Source organism: Xiphophorus couchianus, chromosome 7, assembly GCF_001444195.1.
Source record: "Xiphophorus couchianus chromosome 7, X_couchianus-1.0, whole genome shotgun sequence".
NCBI lineage: Eukaryota > Metazoa > Chordata > Actinopteri > Cyprinodontiformes > Poeciliidae > Xiphophorus > Xiphophorus couchianus.
The window spans coordinates 20,482,351-20,495,165 of record NC_040234.1 but is presented as its reverse complement, the minus strand read 5'-3'; the positions used below and the strand labels follow the sequence as shown (position 1 = coordinate 20,495,165).

General features: G+C 35.7%; 1 protein-coding gene across 3 annotated transcripts in view; it reads right to left on the bottom strand.

Moving 5' to 3' along the window:
* The window catches only part of LOC114148261 (dehydrogenase/reductase SDR family member on chromosome X-like), a 41,086-nt gene that overhangs the window by 18,048 nt on the left and 10,223 nt on the right, over positions 1 to 12,815 (bottom strand). For 2 of the 3 annotated variants that reach the window (XM_028023410.1, XM_028023411.1), the window contains exons 2-4: positions 7,055 to 7,274; positions 5,950 to 6,057; positions 1,290 to 1,358 (exon numbers count right to left, since the gene is read on the bottom strand). In XM_028023410.1, coding sequence (XP_027879211.1) covers positions 1,290 to 1,358; positions 5,950 to 6,057; positions 7,055 to 7,160 — 283 coding nt within the window. In that variant the 5' untranslated portion in view covers positions 7,161 to 7,274. The remainder of the gene's footprint in view (positions 1 to 1,289; positions 1,359 to 5,949; positions 6,058 to 7,054; positions 7,275 to 12,815) is intronic. The other variant, XM_028023412.1, reaches the window with a different exon arrangement.

Here is a 12,815-nt window from a genome sequence, read left to right as displayed (position 1 = left end):
ATCAAAATAAAAAACGTGCAAACAAGAAAAATTTCAGTTTTGCTTTGTTGCGTCGTTGTGCTCTTTTAATCCAGCTGCATGTTTTTAGACAGGCTGATATTTTTTCAGTTCTTTTCATTTCAAACCTTCCTTTTTTCAGATTGAAATTTCAGAGGGAGAAAAAGTCAGTAAAAGCATTTTGCTGACCACCCAAAGATCACTCAATTTAATAGGTCCCCCAAATGGTAGGTAGTGAAACAAAATGTGTTGACTGAAAAAAACAGAAGTTGCTGCTTATGGAAGATCCAAACTCGCAAACAAAAACCAACAAATAGAAAAGATGTACAATTTGCCAGTAAACAATAATTAAGGATAAGCTTGAATTGGCTAAATTCAAGTTTATCCTTGAAAACTGGATAAATTATCCACAACCTTGGAAATCTAGAGATGGGAAATCTATTTCAAAATTCTGATTGGTGCAGCTCCTAATTCAAAGAACCAAAAATCACACGTATTTGAACTATTGCTTAATCTAAAAGGGGCAAATAACATAAAGCCTACTAAAAATTACCAATAAATTCAAGTTAAGTATAGTTTGACTTGAAATTCAAGTCAAGCATAACTTCAATTGTGATGGAAATACAGTGTAGTTCAAACTCAAGGCCTCTTCAACAGAGAAAGGAATAAGTTATGACATCCTTGTCATGACACTGGTGGAATTGATGGCTTTGAAGGTCAGCCGATTTAATTTCTCAACAGAACCCTGTAAGCTTTAGTCGATGAAGTGATAAATTTCAGCTATCAATTGTCTCTTCTTATCTCCATCACCTCCTCTGTGGCTTCATTTCTTTTCCTGCCTCCTTTCTAGAAACGGTTGTCTTTCATTTATCTTTTGTCACGATGTCCTCTTTTTTTCTGCTTTGATGCAGCACATCTTTCACTGGAAAACCATGTCTGTGTTCAAATTCATCAACATGGCAGCACAAATTTGAATGGTTGCCAGGTTCTGGGTTTACAGCTGTTGGTCAGCCTGGGTTTTGAATGTAGAGAACAGGAGCGAGAAAACAACTGAAAGTGTAGTGTTTGTGTTGTTTGTACTCCTGCAGTATTTGTATGTCTTCATGGGCACTCCAAGTCGTTAAGAATAAATTAATTAAAGCTTCTGTTCATGTAAAGAATCTATGTGCTTAGATTCTAAAAACAAAGCTGAGACAGTCTTTACTCAGCTTTTCCACAAAACATTTCATTGCTAAATTAAGTCTGCTTTTCTAGAAGTATTTGCGTGTATGCTAATGTGTTTACAGTGCTACCTCTGGCTTCCTTGTCCTCTTCATAAATCCTTTTGATGGCAGCAAGACCCCTCTGCTCATCCCTTCCACCTAAAATAGAGATACACAGAGACACAGATGAATATTATGTCTGACAAGGCCTTCAAGGCTTTTTAAAAGAGAAATACACGCAGCTCTTCTGTTATGCTAGTCTTCTTTTTCTTCATTTTACAAAACTATATTTCCGAGACCGGTCCTTCAAATTAAATGAAGACTGGATGAAAGCTCCCCAGAGTTAATATCTACCTGTTAAAGATTTTATAAACATCTTTTTTAACTTATTGAAATCTTGATACAGACTGCAACATTGATTTTAAAAAGTTAGACATGTTAATACAGAGTTTTAAGGCAAAGCATAATATCACTGTGAATTCCTTTACAGTCTGGGCCCAATAAACAGCTCTTTTCATGTAAATGGACCATTATTAGGATGATTAGACAAAATTTTGCTAAAGCATGTCATCTCTTCATATTCCTTCAGTTGAAAGATGTCTCGGATAACACAGATTGACAAGCATAAAATAGTGTTTTTGCACCAATTTAGTAGGTTCCAAGGAGCTATTAGTCAAACACCTGGCATTTCTTGGCATGGTGCACACTGTCCTTAAAAAGATGTGAATGGAGAACACAAGTGGAAAAAGCTTTAGAAAAACGGGATAAAATAACACTGTTCATATGCAAATTTCAGAATTGTACAACCCTAAAAAATAAGATAAATCCAAAGCACTGAATCTGAATGATACATCTGGCTTTTGAAGTCATTCAGCCACTTTACAAGAAAGATGGATCAAAAATGTTTTTAATAAAGGCGATGTACTCACAAGAATCTTTAAAAAGAGTGAAATTAGAAATTGAAAATTATAGGGTGCTTTTGCAAATTTCAAACAAATCTAAAATGTTTATTTAATGTGTGTTTTTTATGACAAGTGGATGGATTAATGTCTAACTATTTTAAATTTGTCTTTATATATCCATCCATCCATCCATCCATCCATTTTCTGTGCACCCTTTGTCCCTAATGGGGTCGGGAGGGTTGCTGGTGCCTATCTCCAGCTACGTTCCAGGCGGGAGGCGGGGTACACCCTGGACAGGTCGCCAGTCTGTCGCAGGGCAATCTTTATATATATTAAATTTTAAAAAGATTTAAACTGACAATGACCAAATGAACAATTCCATATTTTCTATGACATTTATGCTGAATTTATTTCACAGTGGAACAAAAATGTAACAAGTGACCCGAACCTCACCAAAATCCCCAAATCATGAGCCTGCAATAAAAAAAAGTTCATTTGAAAAATGTACAGTGCTACTATTTTTTTATGTAGTTGACAAAAAATCTTGCATTTTATATTTGAAACTAAAAATACATATTTCAGTAATTATGGACGAACTTTATCAGCCTCTGACTGTGTCTTAATGAAAAACTCGCATTGTTAAAAGTAAAAGCACAGATATATATATTTCTGTTTTTATTTTTAATTATATCAGTTTTGATCCTCTATGTAGCTTAATGTGAAATGGAAGTGGAACATTTTTGGATTAACTAAGAGGTCTTACATGTACCTCTTAAATTCAACAAAAAAATAACATCAAAGCAACCCAGAGTAAAAAGATGCAGAGACAAAGACAAAAAGGAGTGAGATGGGTGTCTCTTGCTGGACTATACAGCAGAAAATGCAATTACTATACAATTCATCTTAATTTTAGAACTAAAGACATTAGAAACAAAACTAAGTATGAAAAACGTCGTGAGTTAGTCTGCCAAACAAATACAACCCCCATCAATACAAACTTTAGGAAATGATCATTTAACAAAATGTGACACCATAAAAATATTTGAATATTTAATTTGATGTAAGAATTTGATACATAGTGACAAACAAACTCATGTATAAAGACGCACACTAACAGTTTCCCTTAAACCTTTACAAGGCAACACACACATTCACATTTCCTCTTTGACACACTAATCTTGGATTATTACACTTGGCTTTTCAAGGGCACAGCATTATTTGCCCCGATGCACTGTGGTTCAGTCAAGGCTCACGCATGCGGCTTCTCTTCATGAAATGGCACAAGGGTCACACAAACACACAGGTAGCAGACAGCAGAAGGTCGGAGTCTTTCAGTCCTTTAATTTTTTTTTTTTGACAATCATTTAAATGGCATATTAATAGACAGACGTTACACTACAGAAAAAAAATCTACTGAACCATTTCCAGACAAAGCTGCTCAATAAACCTCTGTGCAACCATTTTTGTTCAGAAATTGCATAATAAACAAATCGGTCAACACAGAGACCAAAACAGAACATTTTTGAAGCACATTCACATTGTTTTGTGGATGAATATTAACACTCAGCTCCCTGAACACACCATTACAATAGTGTAAAATGGTGGTGGCAGCATCCCGCCACTGCAATGCTGTCCGTCACGAGTTACCAAAAACAACGGTAAAAAGAAATACAAGGAAATCCTAGAAGTCAGAACTTGCAAAAAGTTTTAAGACTAAAGGGAAGTTCACTTTCCAGTAGTACTCAACAATTAAATGTTTATTTAATATATTTGAAAACCATGTATAAATTCCTTATGTTACAGAATTGCATGATATCTTGTTGGTGTCCTGTCATATAAAATCCATATATAAATTGAATAAATATAAAATAAATATAAAAATTTGGGTATTTTCCAAAATGGATGGAAATCAAAATAGGGTATTAAAGATTATGTAAATTAGCTTTTACTTATTTTTCTATTAATACACAGAGATTTAAGGAAAACACTACCAGACTTTTAAAATGTTTGTCAACAAAAAATAAGTAAGGAGCAAACAAACTATTTACTAACTTCATTTTTTTTAAGTGAATTAATTACGTAAACTGTGTATTGTTTCTGGATTAAACAGTATCCTTTTGAAATCCCACATTAATTTATTCATCAACATAAATCAATATTTTATCTTATCCCCCAAATTAAAGAAAAAATTATGATCAAGTGTTGTGTGGGTGTAACATGACAAAATGTGGAAAAGTTCAAGGAGTTATTTTATTTTAGCGAGGCACTCTGCTGCAGTTTCAACCCTGATATCCATCACGACGGAGCAGAGGCTCAAAACAAACTCACCTCCTCCTCACACAAGCACTATGCTAACACTCTACCTGAAATATGCATCCACTCCATTATCGGAGCGGGATCCACTTTACCATAAATATTCACACTTCATGAATTCGGTTGGTGGATTTGCAATGGAGATAGGTGCGCCGTTATCAGATGTGGGATTAGTCTAAAAATCACAAGGGATTGTCTGAAGCCAGAATAGACACTTGACTGAGTTCTTGTGTGGTTTATTTATTCATCCATAGCACACTCTTCTACGTGGCAAATCTCATTATTGTACAACTAGAATTCTAGCAAACACTCTGACTTTCTGCTGTACAGTCTAAGCATAATAGTGAATGCTTATTCACTAAGCATAGTGATCAGATACACTGCTGATCTTGTTACAGTGTATCAATGTAGTCTCTGTGATTAAGAAACGTTTGCCAAACAGCAACAATGCTACAAACCTCTGCAGGAAGGTTCATTATTTATTATTTGTTTTAGGAAATGAAACTAAATTCACTGTTCTTACATATGGCACACAAATAGAGATTTGCATTTTTACTGCAATCAGTATTTCTTTGTAGGAGTTTTTTTTTTTTTGGAAACTAAAATGTTGAACTACAGATACAAATTTTGATCGCATCCATATGTGGGCCTGTGAAGAGGCCAGTTTAACCACTTTGCACCACATTGCTAATTTAAATTTAGACACAAATTGCACCTAATGACACCTAAACTAGGTAATGCAGAATGAGAGATCACACAATACATCAAACTGAATAGAAAACTATTTCTCAGACTCTCATATTTTCCTTGTGTGCAGCACAGCTATTGAGAATGGCTCCTGATTCCCCTTTTAGGAGCAATCTTGCTGTGAGTCATAAGTTGAACTGGCTCAGGTTGGGGAGATACCTGAGGGCAGATAGGAACGACTAAAGCAACCAAAAGACGAGCCAGCAGGTGGCAGATCAGTGAAAATCACCTTCGATTTTCACTTTTATGTAGACCCTCCTGAAGCCATAGGAGTTCACTAATTCACCTGTGGCTTGTTTTAGGTTACTAGTTTTAATAGTATTTGTGATATTTGTTTGATTTTATTTTATTTTATCTCCATTGCAACTGGTTCAGTGAGTTGAGTAGTCGTCATGCAATCACAAGATTGAAGGTTCGGTTCCAGCTTCTTCCTGTCACGTGTCAATGTAACAGTGCTTTAAGTGGTAAGGTTATGTGGTCTTTTGGGGGTCATGTGTCTAAAGAAAAAAATAATATAGCTAGCAATATGACAATGAAAATACTGGATAGAAAACTGCATAGAAACTGAATAGAAAACTAGCTATATTTCAGAATTTTTATTTTCTGTAGTATTTTTTTTAAATACTATAACTCTATTACAAAAAACACTCTTATTATAAACATAATAAAACTCTATTAAAACTTTTAACTCTTTTACAACCAAAGAAATTTAACCTATACTCTGGGGATATACCTTGTATGTATGTGTTTGCATCTTCTTCTGAGTGATGTGGTGCTTGATACTGTACCTATGATAACATGTGCTCCCAATCTGGCCAAATGCCGGACCACCTCATAGCCGATTCCCCTGCCTCCTCCTGTCACTATGGCAACCTTGCCATCTTGTCTGGGCATCACTGGCAGAGTCAGAAGAGGATACATATATCAGAGAGAATATAATTTCATGTAAGTATTCCATATAACTAACCTACACTGTTGACAGTCTACAAAATCCATTTAGACTTCAGGTATAAAATAACTAAATTATGGTCTATATATATGCTAGCATTTAAAACAGATGAATTTAATTAATTTTATTGATGCATTGTCAACTCACAATAAACAATATCACAAGGCAGCTCTACGGGGCAAATAAGGGACAGATATCCATTAATATGGAATAATTTTCAATTTAACTCCATGAACTCCAGATCATTTCATCAATGCCAAACTGTAAAAATGTAGCTTGGTACCCAGAGCAGTGTACCAAGCAAAATCTGACGAGTGAAAATTCTCTTTGCATTAACGGTGTGTGAAATATCGCAGAGAAGAGAGTTTAGATGCAGATTTTCCTGATATCGTAATCCATGGCATAATATTGTAATGACAGGAATAATAGCGTATGTCATGATACACATTAAATATGAGCAAATTAAATTGACCAAAGGTGATTGTGGTCAAGCGCTTTCTTTGATGAACATGAGCTTATAGACTAGAGGATTTCAATTTCTCTAAACTAAACTGCATGGTAAAAATTTACTATTTAATCTCAAATCCCCCTGGAACAAATAAAAACGCTTCGAATTGCAAATGTTTATGCTTAGTGTAATTAATAGGTCATCCCGGAAAATTCGGCAACATAATCAACCCAAGAAAACATTTTAAAACAGTGTTTTCAGCCTTTTATATGCCCTAGCTAGCATGGCTACTTTAGCATAACACGGTCATTTCCGTGACGAAATAAAGTTAACGGCTCACTCACTGAATTAGAATGCGCAGGGCAGCTGCTGTATGTACATGCATCCTCTCGTTAACTAAAGGGACTCTACATTACTGCTAGGAGTCGAAACATCGCCAAATAGCCAACAACTTGTCTAATATTTGGTGTAACAACTGAAATCGAAATGAACTAACCTGGAAGTTTTAAAGGTTTGTTTAGTAGCTGATCCAGCAGGACCTTAAAGCCAAGCAGGTACAGCTTGATAGCAGGTAGAAGACGAAACCGAAGGACAGCCCACATCCTTGGCAGGGTGTGCAAAAGCAGCAGAATCAGTCAGTCTAGACAGGCAGAGCGATGCAAGCCTGTGGGACACATTCCAATACTGCGTCTGGGCATCCTCGCCTCCTTGCAATTCTGTATGCCACACACAGTTTGAACCCTGGTTAACTTTGCCAATATTTTTCCATTGAAGAGTTGTCCTAAAAATATATTATGCCTTCAACTCTTCCACAACTTGGCTGGACAGCTTGAAAACTGTGACATACAGAGGAGTCTGTTTGATGCGCCTTCTCTGTAGTTCCTGCATATTGCTTCTTTCAGCTCACTGACTACCTCATTAACTGCTGCCAGAGAGGTCACATACTTCTGAAGCAACAGCCATTTGACACTGCAGTCTGATCCATAATTTCCCCAGACAGCCTTTAAGAGCGTGTGTGTAGAGCTGAAGAAGCCTCTGTCCGCAGCGCTGTTAGACTTTTGACTGACTGATGGTCTGGCAGTTAGCTTTTCCTCTCCTGGGATCATTTCAGTCTGTCACAATCGTCTGCTCTTACTGGAGACTGCCATGATGACCATTAAATAAGACCGTAAGCAAGGACAGTGCCCAGCAAAATAACCTTTTCAAGTTTTCAACATGTTACAGCTACAAAATATTTTTATGGGATTTAAATTGATAAATCATAAACTGTGGTGCTTCACTGAAAAGTGTGTGTTTGGGGGGAGGGAAGGGGGGCATGAATCTTTTATTTTTCTTACAAATAAAAGTCTGAACAATGTAACACATTTATTGCTGCAATTTCCACTTCAATTCATTAGCTTTATGCATCTAATGATTCAAATGTTTGCCAATTCTTTGTATTGCAAAATAACCAAAGCTCATACAGATTTGAGAGCTTCGGTAAAAATATGAAAAGTGTGGCATGCATGTGTATGTATCCCTCTTGATTGAAATACTTAGAACCGACTTTCAAAATTGTTACAGACATACAAGACTTGTTGAAGTAATATAGTATTTTGGTGCATGTCTCTAGAACATCTAGAATCCAATTACTTTTTTTTGTGAATTCTTCCCTTCAAAATAGCCCAACCTCAATCTGATTGGATGGAGAACACATATTTGAACTGTAAAAATTCAACTCTTGACACATATTTAGGCATTTTGCCTAAAGCCATTACAAGCTACATGTGTAAATCAAGAAATGTTGAGTGTCTGAAAACAGCTTACTGTTGTTTAACACTTCATTATATTCTTGCTTTCACAAATAGTTGAATGCTTTATCAGCTTTTTGCCAGCATAATGCATTAACTTACAACAGCAAATAAATGTTATATCCTTCAAGTAATTGATGACTGTGCAACTATAATCTAATTTATTTAAAAGCCAAAGTGCCCACAGTTAAGGATTATTTCCATCCCTTAAAAGGACACCTGTTACTTTAAATGGAAATAACAGTGTACTTTAAATTCTTTAAAGTGTACTTTAAAGTCAAAATCAAATGTGATAAATGTGCCAAGTGGAAATGAATTAATCCTGCTCCCTGAAACAATATACTTACCGTTTTATAACAGAATGAAACAACTTACTTTAAATTGTTCAAAACACATTGCCTTTATCTAGTATGAACAATAATGTAAATTTAAATGTATTAATTTATTTGACAGTTCGCTTTAGCATTGGCAGAACTACCCAATGGCTGATGATGAATGAATGATAATTGCTTGTGTGCCTTTTAAGAGCTCTTATTGTATTATTTATTCAGATTTTCAAGATTTATCTTGAAACATAGGACATTTCCTAATTATATTTACTTTCTTTTTACAGTGAAACCCTGCCGATTTGCAGTTCATTATTCATGGAGACACCTTTTTTATTTTTTTGAGTTTTATTTTTTTGCACAGCATAACCCCAAATGATTTTTGTAAAATTAATCTATGCACTGATTTTTTTGTAGAGCATATTTGAAAAATTAACTGTTACCCCCAAAACCCTTATATGTTAGTCAATGGGTCAATGTGGACACAAGTGTCATGATGACACTTAATGGGTTAAAACCTAAATGAAAACCTTTGCAAATAAATACCACTTTTTGTATTACAGTGTACTTTGTTGTTTGTATTGTATTATATCTTTTCTCCCTCCGTTTTCCATTCAGCTTGTTATCAATTAACCCTGACTAAAAAGGATAATAATTGAAGGTCAGCGTAAAGTAACTTTGAGGAACAATTGAATGGTTGTATAAAGAGTTGATGCATCTATATTACCAATAAACTAAAGAAGATTGTTTGCAGCAGAGGTTTGGTAAAACTTTCTTACAATGAAGATAGCAAAATAAGAAGATGCATGATGACCAGATTTTGAAGTCATTTTTATTTATCACTTTTCTTTGTTAAGTAACAGAAAGGGAAAAGAGCAAGAAGTCATCATGTTATAAAAATCATCATTTGCAAGTATCCTCATTTGAAAAAATGTTTTCCTAAGTAATGAAAGAATCTCTCAGCCCATATTTGGAGGATGTGAGTCATTCCCCATGCAAAAGCTTCCTACTTCTGTGTAATTCCTTTGATTTCTTGTACTGCTTTCATTCAGTCCCATCACTAGTGATGTTAAAGGCCATTTTAACCATCCATCCATTTATAATATTTTCCCTATACAATGTTGACTATGGTTAATGATGTGAGCTAAGGATCATTAGCTTAAAATGGAAGCCATCCTTTATTCAGCTTTTGCATTTTAATAGTAATAACCCAGGATTTAAATCTCTTCTTCCTTGAAAATTACTTCTGCCACTTTGCAATTCTACATCAAATGTAAATGTTTTAGTTTCCTCTCTTTTTTTCTTTAGACAGCAAATGAAGACAAATAATCTTTTAGATCAAGACTTACCCTTAACTATTTGGAAAGTTAACAAAACACAAAAGATAAAGTAGTGGCTGCTTCAGTTCCTTCCACTTATGCTTTGGCACTTTTTCATATCCTTCTCCTTTATTTCATTCTTGAATTATTTTTTACTTTAATATATATATATATATTCAAAGTCAAAGCAATTTATCTGATGAGATAGTTGCATATTGAAATTTATTGAAAGATTTAAAGAAATACACATTAAGAATATATATTTTAGAAAATAGTTTGTAACAAAACAGTTTGTTCCCATAAAATAACATTTGCATTTTGCAGTTTATATTAGTTATAATTTCATTTGATCTGATTATCATTTACATATATTCCATTATTTACCAATATTGTGTAAAAAAAAAAAAGATAATAAAATATTTAAAAATTATTGAAAAAATGGTAAACTCGTTTGCAAACAAAATTGTTGTTTCATTAGAGTGTGTATTAATATGAAAATGTTTGGATATAAATTTCATGCAATTATTGTGTGTTGTTTAGCAGTACAATTCTACCATACTAAACAAGTAAATTTGATAACAAGCACTGCTATTATAAATAGGACATGACACAAATGTCAGTTTTCCTTAGGTGTCCCTCCTCAAAATGGAAAAGACAAGAGAACATAGCATTCAGGTAAGGAAGATACGTGTTTAAGAACTCCAGTAAGTCTACAACTCATAATGTGAACAAAAATAAATCAATAAAAACCAATATGACTCCCATGAGAAAACATGTAGGGGCAGGCTGCTATAGTGATGGCCCACGATTGGCTAAGGAGACAGCTAAATGGTCTCTGGAATTCAAAGCAGGTCAACCAAGCTCTCCCTCATTTCAATATAATTACAATCATTTCCACTAAAGACAGGCTTGGGGCTTTCACTGTATGAAGCAGCTTTTTTTGTTCCCTGACAGGGAAATAATCAGTATTAAGTTGTGTCTTGCCTACAGTCCAATAGTTAAGTTCGGGGCAGAACAGCATCACTGACGAGTGGTTAGCCTCAGCTATTAAAGTCTGCTCTGGAAGGCAGACAAATAAGCAGCAACATAAAGAGAATGTACCATCTGCATGAGTCTGCAGACGGAGGCTGCGTGTACATTTAAATATGTGTGCACTGCTACTAAGGCGGGCTAAAAGGGTGTGTCTATCTGGTCGTGTACACATGCTAGTGTTTGTTCAGCAGCCTGAGAGGTTCAGGGGGTCAGCAAAGCGAACTGGCCTGCCATTGTTTAAAGGAAATCGCATCTCACGCATGACTGTAGGATGATTATTTATCATGATGGGACATCAGGGAGCACACAGACACACACACACACGCAAGCACACAACAGGATGAAGACACATACGAGACAAGCTGGGAACAGTACATGACAGGAGGGTGTGTGATGTAAATAACATGTGAACACCATCAAAATAGCTCCAACCGACAGCCACCCAGTACTTTATGACAGCTACAGGCTGACTGCAAAGCACAACTTGTCTTACTAAGGAATCCAGGCTGACAACAGCTCAGTGGGATTTTTGGATCTGCACGTGTGCTCTGACAGTTAAAATGTAATTTTTACTTTGTGACTTGAATATCTGGGTAAGAAAAGAACATTTTTCAAGAACAAAATGACTTGTGATGTGTTGTTCTTTTTAATACATTTGTTTTTGTGTAAAAAAAAAGAAAGAAGAAAAACCAAGGGAGATGGGAGGTGAAGTGCCATATCTGGAAGAAGGGAATTTGTTTGGGTGTGTCATGGGCAATTGGATCTTAGGAGTGCAACAGCCTGTGTGAATCAATGCCGCCTTTTCTGGCAGTTTGAGCTGCATCTTGCGCAGCTTTTCTTCAGAAGCTTCCTTCGCTTGAGAAGCAGAGAATCAAGGTTAGGCTTAAAAAGCTCAGGCTTTGACTGACAAGGCTGCTGGCTACACAGTTTTTAGCCAATAATGATACTGTGCATGTGCATATGCAAGGAAGACTAGTCCCCAGGGGGTTTTCTTGCCTACAATCTAAAAGATGTGCAGTGCATATGTTTTCAGCCCTCTGTCCTTTAGTACCCAGAGTAAGCCAGTTGCCTTCACTAGTCACCTAATAGGTCCTTGTGTAATTTAAACTTAATATCATCACAGTGGCTTCAGAGGTTTTAGAGAACATTGGTGAACAAACAGCATAATGAAGATCAAGGAACAAGGCTGGGATAAATCTCTAGACAAGGGGACCAGACAGAGTGTATTGCAAGATGGATTGAGCTAAATACAGAACAATCCTGGAAGAAAAACAGGTTACTCCAAAGGACTATAGAGAAGGTGAACTTTCCCCATTAAGGTACAGGTTGGTACACAGGTATATGACCTGGTGTAGTTTCTCCAACACCAGTTGATCTCTCCCAATCACCATACTAGTGTGACAATAAACATGATACGCTAGTATGTCCCATGTTTTTTTGCAGTGACATTTTTGTCCCCCAATCAACAGACTGCGTTGTGTGATGCCAGTAGCTCCACCCAAATGTACCATACTGTTGTCCTATGGACCTACATCTGAAGGGGTCCCGTGAATAGTGTGGCATAGGTTGTTGTATGGACCCCTTTTACAATTCAAACAGACAAAAGGACATACCAAACTGCACCAACCTGTGTCGTAAGACTCAGTGGAAACAAGGCAAAACATAAACAACCAGTCAATTTTAGTCTATAGATGTGTAAAACTGTTTAAAAAAACATTAAAGTTGAGTTCTATGAAATATTGTGTCAGTTGTCCAAATATAAATCCATGCCAGATTTTTAGTCCATGTAA